At 39.7% G+C, this 19,980-nt stretch overlaps 2 protein-coding genes across 2 annotated transcripts; one reads left to right on the forward strand and one right to left on the reverse strand.

The window, feature by feature from the left end:
* Positions 1–595: 595 nt before the first annotated feature.
* On the reverse strand, positions 596–14,591 carry LOC110048616 (BLOC-3 complex member HPS1-like). The gene is made up of 12 exons (XM_020754386.2): positions 14,392–14,591; positions 12,514–12,576; positions 11,492–11,639; positions 10,340–10,725; positions 9,534–9,916; positions 6,732–7,185; positions 6,302–6,493; positions 4,208–4,378; positions 3,262–3,572; positions 1,986–2,167; positions 1,371–1,524; positions 596–1,222 (listed from the first exon to the last, which is right to left on the reverse strand). The coding sequence occupies exons 4-12, from the start codon at positions 10,595–10,597 to the stop codon at positions 1,042–1,044; spliced, it is 2,286 nt and encodes a 761-aa protein (XP_020610045.2). The 5' UTR covers positions 10,598–10,725; positions 11,492–11,639; positions 12,514–12,576; positions 14,392–14,591; the 3' UTR covers positions 596–1,041.
* Positions 14,592–15,016: 425 nt separating this feature from the next.
* On the forward strand, positions 15,017–19,980 carry LOC110048618 (cathepsin Z-like). Its single transcript, XM_020754388.2, has 4 exons — positions 15,017–15,261; positions 16,349–16,587; positions 17,303–17,503; positions 18,668–19,980. The coding sequence occupies exons 1-4, from the start codon at positions 15,125–15,127 to the stop codon at positions 19,000–19,002; spliced, it is 912 nt and encodes a 303-aa protein (XP_020610047.2). The 5' UTR covers positions 15,017–15,124; the 3' UTR covers positions 19,003–19,980.

Raw genomic sequence — 19,980 nt, forward strand, 5'->3', positions numbered from 1 at the left:
GGGAACACTCAAGCCAGCAGCTAAGATTGTTGCTTTCGCTGTAATTTTCTTTGAGAGCTAGACAGGTTGTATTTTAAAATTCGCAGGAGGTGGACGTTCCTGTTGGGAATGACAGTAACCCTGCCACTGAGACACAAGCGTTCCGCTCCCCTTCATTTCACACTGCAAAGTGTGGAATAGCCCGCAGACGGCACCTGATTGACGGTTAACCTTGCCAACACATAACACAGACCCCTGCTGGGAGTGCCGGCCTTGCGAAAAGATGAACATTAAGCATGAACAGGGCTGCACAAGGATTAACTGTAGCTCCGTTCAGGGCACAGTCTTAGCATATGTATCTGGAATGAGGTTAAAATGCTTGAGCATCCAACCATCAAACAGTGTTGTTTGTTTTGAATGTATTGCATTTAAGAGGAAAGTAATTTACGTTAGTTTGAGCAGAGCGAATTAGAACGTAACCAAGTTTTCCTCCTTCCTAGACAAATCAGGAGAATAAAATTTTGCTGTGGAAAACCAAATTACCAATCGTATCAGTCTCCAGCATGCATGTACTATAGCCTTCCTTTCCTCTTCGATTAATACAACGTTTCAGTCATACGCTTTCATAAACATTTTTTTTTTCTCTTCCCTACCTTTGCATATTATTTTAAAAGTTTGATTTTTCTCTTATCACAAGGCAAATACATCCTCTTTCTTGCGGTGTAAATTTCTATATAAAATCATTTGTTATAAAAAATATAATACTCTCGGGCTCCTCGTTTCGAATTCCGGAACACCTTGAAAATTCATTTTCTTTCCACTTCTCTTGCTCACACTCGATAATATATAAAAGTAATCTAATTAACGTTTCCTAGTGCCCAGCTCTTATTGCAGGACGACACAATTCGATTTATTTCCACTTCTTGGATTCATACTCTTTTATCTTAATTCTGAAATCCTCACTTCTTTTTCCAATCTCCAGCCCCTGACTGCAGGCCTTGGTTTACTCAGAGATAAAAGACAAAGTTGGTTCATTTTTTGGCGGGCCTTACCAGTTTGACCTCACTGTATCAAGCTGATTGGATAGTGTGCTCCCAGTGACGTCTCGAAAAGTTTGGAGGCCAGCCGCCGAATGTGTTTGACGGCGAACTGGACTGGGACCAAGCCAACATGAACACACATCAGTTCATAACAACGGATGGTATTCGCAGGGGAGGCCGGGAAGCATCGCTTCGTTAAGTCCCTAAAAAGAGATGAAAGCATCAAACACACGTATTGCAAAACAATTGCCGTTCTACGCTTAAACTATTGGTACAACATTAACGTAATACTGGTACAACACTAGCTAGCACAGTATAAGCACGATATTGTCAGTTCTTGGTACTACTCACTTGTAAAATGAGCTCGACATAATTCCAGGGGGTGGAGAACCAAGAAGGACTGGCAACGGGTTTTGCAGTTGAACCGGGTTCCCGGATGTGTCTTCAAACCACAGACAATACGTGAACAGAAAATCTCCGTCACGGACAGCTATAAAAGTGTGACCTGGAAAGTAAAGGTGCCATTAAGACACCGAGTTGAATGAGTCCCGGGGGGGGGGGGGGGGCACTGCCATATATGGGCTATATAGGTATGTGCCGCAGTGAAGGGTATGGTTTTCAAGCAGTTTACTCTAGGATAGGGTATATAAATCTGACTAGTTGACTAACTGGTTGAAGATTTTATCTAGACTAAGGAAACCAGGAATTGCCACTCAAAAATATAAAAAAATCAAATCGGCAAGTTTAAATTTACGCAAATCAGCCGCAATAGTGTCGATAGATGGGGGGATTTGGGGAGTTTACTCTAGTATAGGGTAGCAAAATTCAGCTGAACTAGCTCTGGTATAGGCTGAGGGTTCCAGGGTCCCAGCGGCACATCCCAAACCAGAAATTCCCAAAGTACGGCCACCCCCCGGGGAATGAGCTTAGACACCCAGCTAGAGGTGAATAATGGTGGATACTTACCGAGCAGTAAATATGAATGAATATACGCCCACATATCCCATATTTTCTGTTTAATAACATAGCACGGGTCACGTGAGTCCCGGATCTTACTACGCGTTGTGTTTATGGAAGGCGCGGTCACTTGGTCACTGCTACGATCCACGTAAATAAAATGAACCAACCCTGGAAAGTCCTCAAGATAGCGGAGAAATATTAAGGAAAGTAACTCTCCATGTTTGAGTCTCGCTTATTAGCGGAATGTAGAATTGAGTACGAGCACGAGATCGAGAGCAACTTTTAAATTCTAGTTTTACCTGACGCTTCAAATTATAATAATCACTTCACATACCCATCCCATCTCATGAGCTACCCTCTCTACCTACTCGGTTCTACCTAAAACCAACATGAAGAGCAGGGGATCTGAAAACGCCACTGGTTTGAAATTCGAAATTCGAAAATCGTACTCGTAGTGCAATCTAAAGGTCCCTATTATCACAAAGTTTCCATAGGTTTCTACCGTGGGGAATCTTTGGTAACAACGAGAGAGCTGATATATTTAGTTGCTAAAGACACTTTGCATTGTTTTATTAAATAAACAGAATGAATGAATGAATGAATGAATGAATGAATGAATGAGTGAGTGAGTGAGTGAGTGAGTGAGTGAGTGAGTGAGTGAGTGAGTGAGTGAGTGAGTGAGTGAGTGAGTGAGTGAGTGAGTGAGTGAGTGAGAGTGAATGAATGAATGAATGAATGAATGAATGAATGAAAGGCACCAAAATTGGCACGTAAAATACCTCAATTAAGCTCTTAAGCCGCAATTACCTCTACGTGCCCTATGCCGCATTGACAGCAAGGCTGGAATACCGTTCAGTAAATGGCGGTATTCTACGGGTCGTATGTAATATTGTTTTCCGAAAGTTATGCGTCCAGCTGTTTCGTGCTGGAAAAGTCTGCTTAGCAGTTAATATGCAAGGCTATCTGCTTAACAGTGGCCACTGTACTGGTTAATCGATTCCTCTCGTACTATGTTTCACCTACATCATGTCCACATTTTAGAGGATTTTGACAGTGATCTCGTTGCAATTTTTTCAACTTTGCCGTTTTCCTTTTAGAAGAAACACGGCTGGTGTAGCGTAAAACTTTCGTTTGCAACCCAAATTTAATCCGGCCCTTAGTTTCCGATTTATCAAATTATAATTTTTCTTCATAATCTTGATTACTTAACGGGTTAATGAGCAGACTATTATGTAGCGATTTAACATGACAAAGTGAACGTTGTTGTACGTGGAAAGGATACGCGGTCATTGTTACATTCCTCTGTCCTTTGACCAGCAAGTAATCTTCGTAATCTGTCAACCGAGTTTGAAGCATCTCTTTGATTTGCGAAATGGTTGTCAGAAGTTGTTGACTGATGGACGGCTCCCCTCGGCTCGTACAGAACAAAACACTGAAGAGAGACTTCAAGCTCCGTGTCATTTCTGACACGGATGATTCCAGCTGAGGAGACATCTCAGCGCCGACTGGAGAGGCCAGAAAGCTTACTAAGTCACCTCTTTTGACTAACTCCCAGCGATGGCGCAGGGTTCGAACTTGATTCTCAACAGCAACCTGTAATGACCATGTATTTCGGTTACTCACAGGGCTTCAGTTGTCCCGCAGGGCAAGTAAATCGGGCAAGTGCCCAGGCAAGTCATCTGTCAACTAAATCTAAAAAACCCTAAGACTTGCTCAAGGCAAGCAAAATCTGAGAGCTGCTTGACCGAAGGGCGAGCTAGAATTCAAGATTTTCTTGAGCCCTCGCTCAAGCACAAAAAAATTGAATGGACTATCATCAAACCAAATCCAAACGAACCATAAAACAAGTACATAACCTTCTCGCAACAAACTGCCAGAAACAGAAAGCGCGGGAAGATCGGGCATACCAACCAGGACTGGATTTGGTCTTGAACATGAGTAGCCGAAAATAAAGAATATTCTTTCTCATCGATGATTTTATGTTTACCATACCTTATCAATTAATGTTTAGAGCATGAGAGAAATGAGTGAGAGTGCCACAATCAGTTGACAGCCTGTACTGACTGTTCGACACTTGTCGGGTGAATTACTTGAATTCTTATATTGGTAAAAGTGAAGAACACTTCCAAAAAGACCTTGTCGGTGGTCTGTCAGCCAATTGTCGGCCGACTGTTGGCTGTTTGTCGGTCAACTGGTCGATGAGCGGCCGACAGTCTCGAAACACCTACCCCCACCGTGGTCCTCATCGAATCAAGAACTTTCTTGACAGCGTTTTCCAGTCTCTCCATGAGAGCCTGAACCTGCTGTACTGTTCGCTGACCCTGCTCGGCAGTGGGTTTGATAGAAGCCAAGGACTGTAATGCTTGGAAAATAAACTGAGCCACATTGCACTGTTTTGCCTGTCAAATAATTAAATAACAACAAGTTGATGAGTCGAATCCAGACAATTCTCAAATGTCAAAAACACTCTCTAAAGAGACTGTTAAAATGTTACTCTAACACTACACTATGTTAGGCTTCTCTGTTTTTCCTACAGTCAAGTATAATAACGAGGGACACTTAGACGCGCTCACAGAATGTCGGAAAGTTGGTTTATCACTGGCTTTGACATCTTTATCAAGAGGCCAAGGCCTTTGGTGGAGGTAAGGTGATTTACAAAGTTACTGGAAGAGTGGCTATTGATTCAGGCCATGTGATGCATATCTGCACAAAGGTTGGACAGGCATTAATCCGCAGGGTTTCCCATATCTTTCCAAAATTATTAGAGAGATACTTTAATGAATTAATGATGTTGATTAGTTATTTTCTGTTTATTCTTGAAAAGTGCAGCCGCTACAATACAGTTTGCAATTGGCAGGATGGTCAATGTCAGGGCCATCAATAGCCCATAACACCTGTTAAGGCTGAATATGTTTGATGGGTCCTTGATGTTATGGGTGAACTTGCCAGTAGTTGATTCAATTCACCCATAAAGAGGTATGTTAGGTAGGGTTTAGATTAAGTAACTGTCAGCCACGTTGGTCAGCCAGAAACATGTAAAAAGGCTATTGAAGAAGTCTAGTCTGAAGTGCAGGTGATGTCTAGGAATGGAACGCTCGATGTACCAAGTTTTCAATGCCGCTATCTTGGATTGTAGTTGGATGCTTGGTGGAGCACTTGTATTTTTCCTTCCCCTACCCTTCCCCTCTTGCCCATTTTTTCCACTTCACACCTACTCCCTCAACAAGTGGACAGCAAGTGTTCCCTTGCCAAAACCCTCCACAGTTACCAAATCCAAGGTGGCAGCCTAATACGAAAATGTGCACTCGCGCGCCCAAAATACGCCTGCACTACAGACTGGAAAAAGTCAGGATCAACTGATCACTGTAATGTGGGGAGTAAAAAGTGTTGCAATCCAGAACCTGTTACAGCCAGATATGCCTACTGTCACAAGTGCTATAGGGCCTGCTCAAATGAGCAATTTTATAAGGTAACATATCAAAAATAAAATAATTTTCTACATAAAATGGCTGTCAACAGGATACCTGGACTATCTGGCTAAAAGCCTCTATTGGGTTTTGGTAAGTATTTCACTGACTGGTTCGATGTGACAGTGCCTTAGTGGTGGTTGCTTACAGGGTCTGCATGAATATCTCCTTCCCCATGCCAGAATAATTCTGGCATGGGGAAGGAGATATTCATGGGATATTCATAGTTAGGTTGGGAGCTGGTGCAACAATTATTGTTGCACCAGCTCCCAACTTATCTAACCGCTGCCTGGTTAGCTCAGTTGGTCGAGCACCGGACTGCTGTGCATGAGGTCAAGGGTTTGAGACCCAGACCGGACTAACACTCAAGGTCTTAATAAAAATAACTGAAGAGAATGTGCTGCCCTTGTAATTACATCTGCAAATGGTTAAACATAAAAAGTTCAAGTATTCCCGAATAAGGACTATAAATTGTAGGCCATGTCTCCAGTGTCTCCAGTGTTAAATGGTTAGCAGGGGACATTAAAGAAACCATAAAGTTATTGCAGAGAGTTGGGCATGGAGTTCCCGGTGTTGTGGTCTGGTCTTGTCACATGTTTTAATGCCACAGTTTTGCACCCCTTGGGACAGAATTGTTCAAGAAAATATGTCTAGCTAAACCACACTAGACAGACAGCAGATTCTTTATATTTTTCTACTGTACACAACTGGAACAAAACTAAAGCATAATCTACAAGTACCAAGGAGTAATGTTGTGAGTCAGTACAAAAAGTATTTTCACATTCACTCTTTAAGACTCTGGAGAACAAGAGAAACTGCTCACAAATGACCTCAACCAAAGTTTCAGTTTCTTACCTCACATACAAGAACCAAAACTGTCCCTGTAGCAAGACGCACAAAGTGAAGAACGTGAGGTAAATATGGACACTTGTCAGCACTTAGGAAGACAGGTTGACGATAATACTCATGCCTCTGATCAGTACTTTGTGAATGACCAGTTGCTTCCAGTTCATCTTCATCAGTTTCATCTACTTCTTCATCTTCCAACTGAATAAAAATAATAATGATTTACGTGAAATGAAAGTTGTTTATGTTTATAGGAAAGAGTTTTTATTAGTGATCTACAGAGCTCTGTAAAAATTTATCTGTTATCACTGTATATCAAGAGGTCCTCTGTAGATATACAGCTCTCTTACTATCATTAAATTAAGTACATTAAAATTGTTTATTTTTTCTAAACAATGGCACAAATAAGTTGAAACCTGCAATGAAGGTGCATATTAACCTTTTTCTTGAAATACTCAGGTGTGTCTGCCCTTGGTGTGGAAAAATACTCTTTTGGTGTAACAGGAGTCTTTGGAAGCTCCTGAGCTGCAGATTCAATACTATCACTTGGTGTGGGTGAAGATCGTGGAGAATAAAAGAATTCATCTTCAACTGAGCCAGAATAACCAGCTTCTTCAGCGTGGGAATTCTGTGATTTTTTAATGTCAACAGGACTTGAATGCACAGGTGTTCTTGAGCTCTGTTCCCCTGTAGAAGAACCCAATGGCGTTACAGAACCATCAACAATCTTGTGCGACACTGAGGGTCCTCCTTTGTGGATCACCTTGTGTGCCAGGGGAGGAGGGGTTCTGTTGAGTGTTAGAGGTATGGCTTGTTTTGAGTGTGGGAAGATGTTGTGTAGCAGTACTGTGATCAAGAGAATGTCTGCAGCCTTCAGTTCTGATGCATTACGACTGAAATTAGAAGAAACGTGAACTCATTTTATGATCATCTCATCTACTAATTAAGAATACAAAACATTTATTTATTTAATACATGTACAAACCTATTGGACCAGTCACAGTGGTTTTTATGACTAACTTCAATTAGCATAGTTTTAAAAAAATAAACCAAAGCATATCCGTTTGTCTTGTTTTTGAATAAATAAAGTGCCATGTTGCTTTAACTACATTGCTGTTGTTTGCTGGATATGCTTAAATTCTGGTAACAGAAAGAGACTAGGACTACAGTAAAACGTATCAGTGGACTCTCAGTATTAACTACTTAATAACCGAGAGTGAGGTCGTTACGGGAAAATCTCAAACTGAGGCCTTGCTGTATTGACTGAGCGATAGCGAGGTCAATACGGTAGGCCGAGGTTTGAGATTTTCCCGTAATGACCGAATGGTCGAGGTTATTAAGTTGTTTATTTTATGGCTCATGAATTTAATAAAGAAAAGAAAAAAATTATTCGAGCGGAAGTCGTCAATTTACATCCGGCGATGCGTGCGTTTACCGATTCATTCATCATCTCAAACCCAGGGCAAAACTACACAGTCAGTGACCTTTACGTATTCTGTGAAAAACACACATTTCTTTACGGGAAAAATGATTGTCACAGCCTCAACAAGGTATTTTAGTACCGTGGTGCCACAACTTGATGGGGGAGTTTTTCCGACTTTTGTGGCGAAACATCAACGCATATAGAAAAGACAGAAAGTGCTTCAAAATAGTCCAAACCAAGGGTCTTTCGGTGAAAGAAAATACTAATGCTTCAGAATGTACTGCTTAGAACAACTCAATCTCCGCATCGCTTTGGACAACATATCTTCGCCTTCTTCATTCTGGGATTTATGGATGAACTTTTCAAGCCTTGTGAACGTCTAAAACTACCTGCAGTTATCCCTTTAAGCCCCGGAGGAAAACCTTATTTTTTTAAAATTATAACAGTACATTGAAAGACCACAAGTAATATACCAGTTGAGAGGTATTGTTTGGAGTAGGTACTAAATCACCACAACAGACATACAAGATGTCACAAATTGAATTGAGGAGTCTACAAAGTAAAAAAATGAAAACGTTCAAAAATACCTTATTCCTTGTATATACTGGGTATACCCCTAAACAATAGCGTAATTTGCAGCTCTGGGTGTGAAGATTTTTATCAGATATTCACTTGACAGTGAAATTGTAAAGTGTAAAAGTTTAAAAAACTTGAGGGGTGGTTAATCAAGTATGATTCATGAGGGGGGTATGATTTTATGCTTTCAATGTGAAGATCTCTCAAAGATCCTTTTGGCCTCCAAATTTGAAATGAATTGGCCAAATATTAAGCTTATTATAACATTTTGTGCCATATGGCACTATCGGGACTTAAAGGGTTATCAGAAACAGTGCTACCGACAGAAACCACCCGATTGTTTATATTTGATGATCCTGGAAGCTGATTTACACTTGCTTGTGTTAAAGCGAGGGAATCCATTTGATAAGAACTGTTGCGGAGTTCAATATTTCAGTAATTGTTGTGACTAAGATGATGACTTATAAGTTTCTTAGTGGTGTTCTGCTCAGGATGCATGACAGATCTGCTGATGGTGTTTTTCACTTAGCGATTTTAGCTTTACCAGACTCGGTAAACTTCGATTGTTTTTCACCAGTTCCCGCCAAGGTTCCGGTTGGTAAGTCAAAAACAACTTCCATATAAATTTTGTTAAGGAAAAATCTCTAAACTTTCAGCAACTCGGATTAAATTTACTTTCTCTTACTGTTTTTAATCGGCTTTCATCGTTTCAATGCGCTTGAATTTTCAGAGCCGCGCTCTTCCTAATTTGCATAATCCGTAATCGGCCCGTGGGCATTACGGCTGCATAATGACCGTTCAGATCTCGTTCTTAGCCAATCAGAACACGCGTTATATTGACCACAAGCCAAAGCCATATAATAATTAGTGGATAACGGCCTGACAGTGAGTCCCAAACATTTCTTCTAAAATTTGTCATAGTAATTGGACATTATGGAGTACAATTAAGGAAGTAAAAGGGTGAGTAATATCAAAATCAGACTAGTGCCAAGTGAAAGGCCGTCTTGAAATACGTTACAAGCCTGATTACTTGCTAAATTGAACAACACAAGGTCCATTAGTTTATTACTATTCATTGGGCAAGTGTCAACAAAACAAACCACTCTATCCGCTGGATAGTGATTTATCCGGTGGATAGCATTATCCACCTTTTGAACAACCCAGGCCAGGTGAGTCCAGCTTTTGGAAGCCACCATGCCTAACATATTATGTCATGCTACTCAAACTAATATTTTATCATACCTGGAAAATAGAGCAAGAAGCTTTGTGTTAACCAGTAACAATGCATGAACTACATTCTGTTCACCACTGTTCTTGGCCATTCCTAGTGCGGTCTCCAGCAATCTAATGCTCATTTCACTAAGACTCAGATTGACATGAATACGCTCAACGGCCTCAACTAAGAAGCTTTGTTGCTGTGATGCTAGAAATCCCCAAGTGTCAATCAATCCACCTAATGTTTTCCATGCCTTTTTCTGTGCAGACAAAATTTCTGGCTTGAGTAGCTCAAGGGAGGCCCCATAATGTAGTGTGGAAAGCCTGTACACAACAGATAGTTTCCTTTTGAGGAACTCTTCCGACTCTTCACCATCACCATTTACAGCTGTGAAAACCAGGTCATCAAACTAGAGGGTTAAAAAAGTAAATTAATGAATGAGACATTCTAACATAAACATATCAATATAGAGTCATTTAAACCCTAAAAATGTGTGGTACTCAGATTCTGATCAAATTGGAAATAACTAATGCATTTAATTAGAAATTTTAGTTTTTGTGTGGGTGTGATGGAGAAACTGCAGTAAAACCCTCAGAGCAAGGACAAAAACCAACAAATACATGTATACCAAACAGCTGTACATAATGTACATGTGACACTGAATACAGGATTTGAGCCCAGGCCACACATTAAATGGGAGGTGGGCTCTCACCAATGCACCATGTTTGCCACCCTAGCTGTATAGATGTATTTTCAATTCACTATTAAACACTCCCCCTACCATAAAGCAAAATTTATGATGTGGAATCAATGCACAACCTAAAATACAAACCTGACTGAACACAAACAAAGTACCATCTTCACACAGAATTGATGAATAGGGGTTTCCCAAATCATTCATGTATGTTAGTGATGTGATCATTGGAGAAAAGATTTGAGATAGAGCAGTCATATCCATCTGATCTTCATTGTGGTCTTCACCAATAAAGCCGGCCTTGAGTGAAATCTTGTTGATGTGTTTGATAAATGCTTTATCAGCATGGATGAAAATAATGTCAGGGAGTGAGCTTATGATTAGAATACACTTCATTGTTGTTATTTCAGCTTCCCAGAATAATAGCAGCTGTGGTTGCAGTTCTCAATAAGTCAATATTTTAGCACTTGCTTTATGGAAAGTCAAGCAAAAATTTTGTATCTTCATCATAAGTTGGCTGAAATCTGAAATAGGAATAGATTTGGCATGTTAGTAATATTAGAACAGAACTAGATAGCAAGGTGGTCATGTATTTATTATTGACACTTTCAGTGGTTTGCTAATTGTTGCTTTCAACTGAAAATTGTTTCAAAACCTGATTAGGCCTCAGGCGTAAATTGCTTATTGTGGAAAATTGGTGACTTGCACCTGCAAGCATGTCTCTTTTGTTGACCCAAACAACAGTACATGTAGATACCAGAGGGTCCCCAATAGGTTTGGCGGGATGTGGGATTTGGCTTTTTTTCGCCGTGATATTTGGGATTTGAGCTGAAAACAGGGGTGGGAAGTGGGAGTTACAATTACAAGAGGGAGCGGGATTTCATGTTTTTATCAGGTTGGGATGCGGGATTCATAAGGGGAACAGAGCAGGATACAGGATTCCAATTCCTACGTGACCTCATAAATTGTTATTTACCAGTCCAAAAACCACAAGCTGGCATGCAGAAACGAACCTTTTGTGGGTATAGCTGTGTCAGGTTTCAAGTAATGAATAGCAACGGCTCTGTACCCTGTCAGGTATCGATTATCGCTTGATAACGTTAGTATCATGAGACTGTATGAGGTCTTTGAGTCCTATTGCCATCATTTGTGTAGCCTGCATGGCTTGGCGGTTTTTAAGCAATTTGAGCATGCTAAGAAAGCAGCAAAGCCGCAATAACAAGTACCAAAGCCGCATTAAAACATTGCTTAAACCGCCAAGCTACGCACGCTATCATTTGTAATGCTGACCTCTGACATCAATGGCATCTGTCCATACCGACATGTTTGCATCTATAATCCCCCCGATCCTTTCTACTTTTTCTAGTCTTTCGACCTTTTCCAGGGTGCATGGCTTGTTTTGGCCAGGATGGCCTCACCAAATGGCGGTGATAGTGATCTACCGAGCGAAGTACGTGACATTACGAATTCTGTCACCATATATTACGAAAAGGATGTTTGAGCAGGAATGCCTTCATTCGGAAAGAAACATCAGAATCACTTGTGCTTACTTATCTGCTACCCATTGAATTCTTTTTTGATATTTTATGCAATATCTATTTTTAAAAAGTTTCTGTGGTAATGATTAAACTAATTATTAATGTAACAAATTAATAATTAATGCAGAAACATCTTTGTAAAGTGGGCAGGATCGGGATTTCCAGGCTAAAAAGGGCGGGATGGCAGGATTAACAGGAAAAAATGGGTAGGAAAGCGGGATCTGAGAACCCCATTGTGGACCCTCATACCGGTATAGCCCATTGAATAAGCCTTTCACAAGTTCAGAAAACCTTCCCTGAATAAAGCAGAAACCTAAAAAAAATTCAGGCTAGGGTTTGAATTCCTGCTCTGTAATACCAGTGCAGTGCTCTTTCTTCCATAGTTCAACTACATGTCACTTCATGCATTCAGTTGCTGGTCTTCACCCTTTACAGGCATGTTATGAACTCACAAATTACTAGCTCCCAGTTGGCTCAATAGCTCATTAAAGATATGTTATTTTATATATTCAATTGCTTCTCAACTCTTAATCTTGGTTTTTTTCTTTGAACAAGCGCCCCTTCCCTCACAGGGATTCATTGTATAAATAACTAAAATAGCCTTTGTCCAGTTGCCATCACTCCTCTCTCCTGGAGAAACTTCCTGGTTGGAATTAATTTATAAAAGAAACATTCCTCTAGGGACATGACTTCAGGGACTTACTGCAGGGGTAGCTGGAGGTTTTGCACCCAAGCGAGTTCGTACCCACCTAGTTCACACCCACATTGACTCACCTAGCGATCAAGTGCTTAAATGGAATCCGGTCACCTCACCACCAAAGAACTCGCCACCAAACACTAGGAGAAAGATAAACTAGAGTAAAGTAGTCGAACTGTGTTAGCTGTTCAAGCAACTACAATGTCAATTGACTCATAAGTTTGTTAGCTTGACATGATACATGACGTGATATGATACAATACGTGTTCTGCTGCCTGACGAGAAACCATAGCTTTTTAGAGTTTAATTACATTGTATATTTCTTTGAGAACTGACTGCATTGTTGTCACTCAGTTGCTTCGCTGTTGTGTTTGCATTGAAACTTATGCCCGGGGTAGTCAATCAATAAAAATCTATATCAGAAAACCATTCGATAAATCGATATCAATCAATTAATTGAATTTAAGTATTATCAATGTCGTTGATCAATTGATAAAACTCAATACTCACACACTGGCGAAGTTTCAAAGTTATTGATTTTATCGATTTCATTGGATTTTATCGATTGACCTTGTCCATTAGTTTAAAAACTGTATCCACCGATGCAGTGTTTGATTGTGATGTTTTAGATGTGGATTTCGTAGATGTACACTACAATAAAATTAAGATAGACCAGTAAATTTCAGAGTCACAATTCTACACCTCTAATTCTAGGAGTTCACTCTCAGGGGGAATTAAATTTGCAAGAGGCCACATTATGTATTTATGCAATTTTATCCATGATTTCATTTCAGTACAAAACTTTAGAGAACTACGCCATGCCATTTTGTTCTTCTTGCCTGCAACAATCCTTCTTCAAGTTACTATGCTGGTTTTTGAAACCAAGTTTTAACCTTGAAGTACTGGTAACCGATTTTTCAAACCTATTCTTGTTTCCCTTGGAGGTTCAAAAAATCGGGATTCCACTGAACAGGATGACAGTAAATATCATTCCCTTTCTCTGTACATTGAATTTTTATCATTATTACATGTAAACTATCTTTTTTTAAGGAAGGTGTTACAAGTGGTTTTTGCCATCTTGTTTACATCTTTTGTTGGTTTCATTTTGATAAATTGTAAAATAAGTTAGAATCAATAAATTTGATATTTATCGATGCTAAGTGAAAAATAAAAAATTTATTATCGATTACTCACAACGAATCCTGTAATCGATTTTCATGGATTTTCAATATCATTGACTGAAGGCTGCTGCACACCAGCTGATTTTTTGTCAGAGAACTGCAGATTTTTTGTTGGCGTCAAATCAGGTTAAACTTTGTCGGGCTATCAGTTCACCACACAATAGTCGATTTTTTGTCACGACTAACTGCATTGAGGCTTGGGACCAAGTCATCCAAAATCAAGATGGTGCCTATTCCACTGATGTGACTCTCATGACATTTCCTTATTGGTTGAGATGCGCGCAAGCCCCAAAAAATTGTCTTGGTCTACCGCACACTAGCTGACAAGGCCCGACAAGACATTTTGAGATCTGCCACTGTCAGATATCGCCCAGCAAGCCCTGACCTTGTCACAGACTTTTCTGAATTCACTGCACACTAGCCGACAAGTGACAAAAAAATCGGCTAGTGTGCGACAAAAATACCGACAAAAATTGGCTAGTGTGCGGCAGCCTTAAGTTTTATCGCTGATTATCGATTATCAATTTAATCGATTGACTTCCCCGAGGCTTATGTAAGCTTAAGTGTTTCATAAAGGAGAACATTGTGAGCTTAATGAACCAAAATCACACAAAACATGTTTATTTCTCGTTCTTTAATCCATTGAAGGGGAAGGCGAACTCGAAATAGGAAGTTTATAATGAGTTCAGGGGTGCGAACTTGGTGGGTGCGAACTTGATTGGGTGCGAAACAGGACATATCATGGGTCAGAAGAACAACACTCACATTACTCACCCACAGAACAGAAAAAAAGTCAAACTGAGCTGTTCCTGAAGTTACCAACCGTCCTCACTTTTAACAAGTTACAATAAATGTAATTGAAAGTGGTGCCATGTCCTGCGCACGAGCAAAATATCGATGACATCGTCGTCCACTAAAACCAGAGCCGCCATATTGACCGTGTGCATCTGATTGCGTACTGGGATCAAGAAAGTCATGTGATCTCAAACATGTGACCTTGCTGGTCTCGGGAAAAAAAAAATTTCGCGGTATTTCGCGGAAATTTGCGCGAAGAATAATAAAAGAGTTGTCTTAGTATCCGCGTTACAGTTTTACAATGAAAAAACTAAGCTCACAATAAAGCAAATGGTATGTTCATTTCTTTACCGTCCTCTGCAAAACAACAACGTGAAATGACCAAATTCTGCTAATTTTTAAAATTTCCTATTTCAAATTTAACTCTTGGTTCCAAATTCAGTTTCGAGATTTTGATAAAGAGAAACAAAGTAAATGATTTTAGAATATTGTGAGGTTCGCACCCGGGGTTCGCAGGAAATTTCATTTTTCCATCGACGTCGCCTGATCACACTACACCGCGCGTACTGGGATCGAGAATAATGTCACGTGGTCCGCAGTGTGCCGGTCTTGTGACTTTCATGAGGACAACAAAAACCATTACAAAGCAAAATTTTCCGGCTCTGGAGCATTCTTTCTTTGGTTTCGACCTTAGACGACGGCTAGCGCAAAGATGAGGTCTCTGTTGTTGTATTTGAGCTTCCTAGGATTGTCTTTGGCTTTCAGATTTCCAATCAGCAATCCCAGGGGTAATCCCATCAACGGCGGTTGCTACAAGCCAGAATTTGACAAAAACGTCGCGGAAGTCATGTGAGTATTTCAGCTAATAACGCTGTAGCATTAGCTTTGCCTTGGAAAATCTTATCGAAAGTACGAAGGATGTGTGGTCCGTTTTGCTTAATCAATCTGATAATTGTTCAAGTTCTGTTACGCTTTAGTCAGTTGTATTGTTTAACGAGCTCCTTCGTAACACAGCGTAATATAAGAGTTTGCGTGGGAATGTAACGATCGTTTATAACAATTCGAAATATTGAGAAGAAATTCAATCAGAACGACTTACTTCGCCTCTTATTTGTGCTACTTGTGCTTCCGTGACGTCTTGAGTGGATAACTGCAGTGAAACTAAAACTCGCTGGAATCGAACCGAAGGTGTCACGGAAACACAAGTAGCACTCAAAGGAGTCGAAGTAAGTCGTTCTGATTGAATTTCTTCTCAATATTTCGAACTGTTATAAACGATCGTACCATAAACTATAAACCATACTAAGAATTCTTATAATAATATTTATGCTGTGTTATGCAACTGAGTGCAATATATTTTAAAATGTTCACGACTCCAAAGGAGCTTGGGATGCCTGTGCTTACATGAGCTTGCATAATGATTACACAAAATCGTATATGCTTACATAATTTTTTGGAGTCGATCTTTTGCTTATGTAATAGGAGTGGAATCAAAAGGCCCTTGTATCACACTGGTAGAGCTGTTTAGCCATCGGACCTTCAAAAGTGGGGAGGTGGGCTGGATGCCAATGCCCCTGAAGTGTTTTTAAACTACATGTATTTTGAAAGGGGGATCCTTTGTGATGATGAAACTTCCTGCAGTGCTTAATCAACCCTATCAAAAATTTGCATGTGTCAACTGTCTCTCACATCATTTGACCTTGCACGAGCAACCAGCATCACATTTTGACATGCTCAAGCCAAGTATTGTCTTGTTTTGTCAGAATTGAGGTAGTTGGTGGCAGTGGGAGTGGTTAAAGCACTGTTGATAGTCCACTGCTTTACCAGTCTAATACAAGCAATCAGGCACAAATGGTCCACCCTGTTTTTATTATTATTATTATTTGAACAGAGAAGAAAATACTAATTTTGATAACAACTAATTCTGGTGAAATAGTAAATCTCCACTACCACATGAGTACCTGAGTGTTGAAGATATTCCCAAACAGTGGGACTGGAGAGATGTTCCTGAGAAGGGCAACTTTGCCAGTGTGACACGTAATCAACACATTCCTCAATATTGTGGCTCATGCTGGGCACATGGAACAACCAGTGCTATGTCAGATAGAATCAACATTCAGAGAAAAGGAAAATGGCCCAGTAATCTCTTGTCAGTACAGAACGTCTTAGACTGCGGTAAGCAGACACATGAATTTGTATCGTTCTTTGAAACTACTAGCAACATTGTGAGCACCTCTAGTCCTGGTTTTATATACAGTCTTGGAGAGGGATAACCTCCTACAGCGACTTAACAGTGTATATGAAAAAATTAATAAATTCCTCTTCAAACTCTCTTTCTCTACCCCCCCCCCCCCCCTCCCAGGGGATTTCAAGTGAAAGGGATGGTCAAAGGGGGGCAAAACTAAAAAAATCCCTGGACTTAAAATTAACCCTAACAAAATCTGAGCCTTTCCAGAAAGGATGAAATGATATAACACACAAAAAAGCACCATGGTTAAAATTAAAACCACCCTCAAACAAGTTTGGTTCTTTATTTGTAGAATTACTGGCCTAGGCACTTCAATAATACTTCATGTTGATAAATAAATACCCCAAAAAATCCTTGCTTAAATCGAGCCATCCCAAAAAATACTTGTCAAATTTTCTTACCCTAAAAAAAAGTACTGGAATTGAAAATTTCAAAACCCAAGAAATCCTTCAATCATCTCCATCACTTACCCTCCCTAGGCAATCATCTTGATTGATCATCTCCATCACGTGCCCTCCCTAGGCAGCCTCCCACCTTTTGGACACCTCTGGATTTTGTAGTTCCTTCTGTGCCTAGCTAGGAAGTCTCTCTTGTGACACAGCTAGTATTAAACAATGTTCCTAATTGGTTGATTTTCAACAGGCGATGCTGGCACTTGCCATGGTGGTGGTATGCTGCAAGTGTATAACTATGCTCATAAAACAGGTATACCCAGTGAAACATGCAATAATTATCAAGCCAAAGACCAACAGTGCACACCATTTAACCAGTGTGGTACCTGCACCACATTTGGGGAATGCCACCCTATCAAGAACTACACCTCGTGGAAAGTCAGTGAATTTGGTGAGTGGGTAGCCTAGTGGTGAAAATACATGATTGAGTGAATATTCCATACGAAAAAGATGCTATAACACTGAGAAGAGATGAGTTTAACAAAAATTTCATTCACATCTTGGATTTATTTATGAGTGTTACAAAGCTTAGAGAAGGAGATGTATAGGGGAGCTCTGGCGGCCCAGGGCGGAGCACCATATTCATATAGGAAAGAAAAGGAAACCAGTGAATTGATTTTCTCATGGTTATCATGCTTAGCAGTATTGCTCGTGGGCACATATGCTCAACGACGATGGTGGAGTCGTGCAACATACTCCAGCTAATAGGTTGACATAGACATGCTGCCTTGTTTTATAACATACTTCTTTGATATTGGACAACCATGTTATGGTCAATTGGCACCTGTCAAAATGAGGTATCCACTGACCAGTATCACGTGACCATATCACAGGCTCAAGTTTAGAGCTCATCGAGATCATGTTTTTTTGAAGTTTACCACTGACCGACTGTTGGTTGAAGATTGGATCACGGGTTCATGTCAGGTTAACTTGTTGTAATTAGGGCTGGGTTGTTTGGAAGCCAGTTTACGGTAACCCAGGATTAAAAGTGAACTGAAGTATATTTAAATAAACTTTTCTTGTAGACAAATGCTTTTCACTGCTTTTGTTTGTGTAGTTCAAGATTATTCAAACTCAAAATAGAAGGCCAAAATATATTGGTAAAACAGAAAACCTGTGAGTCACCACAAAGTTACAAAACTCAAATCAAAATTCTCACTTATCCTGGGTTAGCTTGATATCCCTTTGAACAACCTTCCCAGTCCTGAGCTCTGCTTTTTGAGACTCAGCTTAATCTATATATCTTCTATATATTAGAATATTGATGATCTAGACTTTAAACAGGAAACAGCTGTTTCATGAATTTCTTTTGCAAAATGATTGTGAAACAAAATTCTCAGTTGCCTTGCATTGTATTGTTAGATTATTTTTAAATGCAGTAATTCTTATGCAGAAATGATATGTTTTGAAGGATAATAATTTTTACAGCAACTGTATGTATCATCATCTTCACAATATCATGAGTTCAGATTTTGTTATGTTTAGAAGGTTTGTATCTATTCAACAGTTTTTTCATCTACTGTATACTTAAAATAACATAACCTTGCTTTTTCAGGCTCAGTCAAAGGACGTGAAAAGATGATGGCAGAAGTATATGCCAGGGGTCCTATTGCTTGTGGCATCATGGCTACTCCATCGCTGGAAAAATATGAAGGAGGGATCTACACAGAATATAACCCTGATCCTATGATAAATCACATAGTGTCTGTTGCCGGCTGGGGCGTGGAAAACGGCACAGAGTACTGGATTGTGCGCAACTCCTGGGGGGTACCATGGGGAGAGGAGGGTTGGTTAAGGATTGTAACTTCTGAATACAAAGGTGGACAAGGGGCAAGTTACAACCTGGCAATTGAAAAAGACTGTGCATTTGCTGTTCCCATTGTTGAATAAAAGATCAAGTGTCAGGAATTGTGAGATCTTTCCAGGGCATTGGCCGTACATTTTTGCTGTGCTTTGTTTTGTTTTTTACAATGGTGTGATTTTATGTGACCTGTGGAATAGTTACAACACAAAGGTTTACTGTTAAATTTCATCCCATTGTTTTCTGTTGTTTAGTTTAGACACTGTAGCACTTAAATTATTGTTAGATGCTGTTACTGTCAAAGGTTACCAAAATCATTTGAAAATATAGCTAGTGCTAGAAAAAGCCCAAATTTGAGAATTATTATATAGGTGGACCCTGCTAAATGGAACTTGGTTATTTTGAATTCCCCCCATTATCCCAAACTCAAACCAATTTCCCTTGGATTTACCCTGCTTGCTTTTTCAGTGACTTACTATCAATATTTGGCTATTTCAAAATATTCAGTTATTTCAAACTCCCCGTTGTTTCAAACTGATTTCTGTTTCCCTTGGCCTAAAATCAACTCCGTTCATTTGTACATAAAATGAACATCATCATGACATCAGAGCAGGTTTGAACATAGCTGGAAAACTGCAATTTGGGCTTTTCATTGCACTTTAATAAGGTCCTTACAGTACACAATTATTGTGTACTGTTAGGAACTGTCCTCAGGTGTTCTCTTCTAACCTTTGGTCAATAAAAAAATGTTGATTACTTTAATTAATTAGCATTTGATTGTTATTTTCATTTAATGCTTATCTGGTTATTAATGTGTTGAGTCCCCGCTATTTCAAACTGTTTGTCTTTCCCCCTCATAGTTCGAAATAGCGGTGTTCGACAATGTGAATTATCTTTTCTTTTATTTGTCTATGCTTCAGAGCCCAGTAAGAATTGAAACATATATCCATAACATACAAGTAGTTCTTGTTTCTTTTATTATTGGAACAGCATGTTTGAGTAAATATTTACTGAGTTGTGAATTCAATTTGTAATTTTAATAAAGCTAAATTGTTTGGCCAACGTAA

The sequence above is a fragment of the Orbicella faveolata genome, unplaced genomic scaffold (genome assembly GCF_042242905.1).
Source record: "Orbicella faveolata isolate gen_17 unplaced genomic scaffold, um_ofav_v1 contig_1, whole genome shotgun sequence".
NCBI classification, from domain to species: domain Eukaryota; kingdom Metazoa; phylum Cnidaria; class Anthozoa; order Scleractinia; family Merulinidae; genus Orbicella; species Orbicella faveolata.

Coding starts and splice junctions, on each gene's coding strand:
- LOC110048616 (XM_020754386.2), bottom strand. CDS start 10,597: ATGAAGTGTATTCTAATCATAAGCTCACTCCCTGACATTATTTTCATC. Junction 4,379..6,301: donor TTTTGGTTCTTGTATGTGAG/GTAAGAAACTGA, acceptor ATTATTTGACAG/GCAAAACAGTGCAATGTGGC. Junction 3,573..4,207: donor CGATGAGGACCACGGTGGGG/GTAGGTGTTTCG, acceptor TGGTCATTACAG/GTTGCTGTTGAGAATCAAGT.
- LOC110048618 (XM_020754388.2), top strand. CDS start 15,125: ATGAGGTCTCTGTTGTTGTATTTGAGCTTCCTAGGATTGTCTTTGGCT. Junction 15,262..16,348: donor AAAAACGTCGCGGAAGTCAT/GTGAGTATTTCA, acceptor CTGGTGAAATAG/TAAATCTCCACTACCACATG. Junction 16,588..17,302: donor ACAGAACGTCTTAGACTGCG/GTAAGCAGACAC, acceptor GATTTTCAACAG/GCGATGCTGGCACTTGCCAT.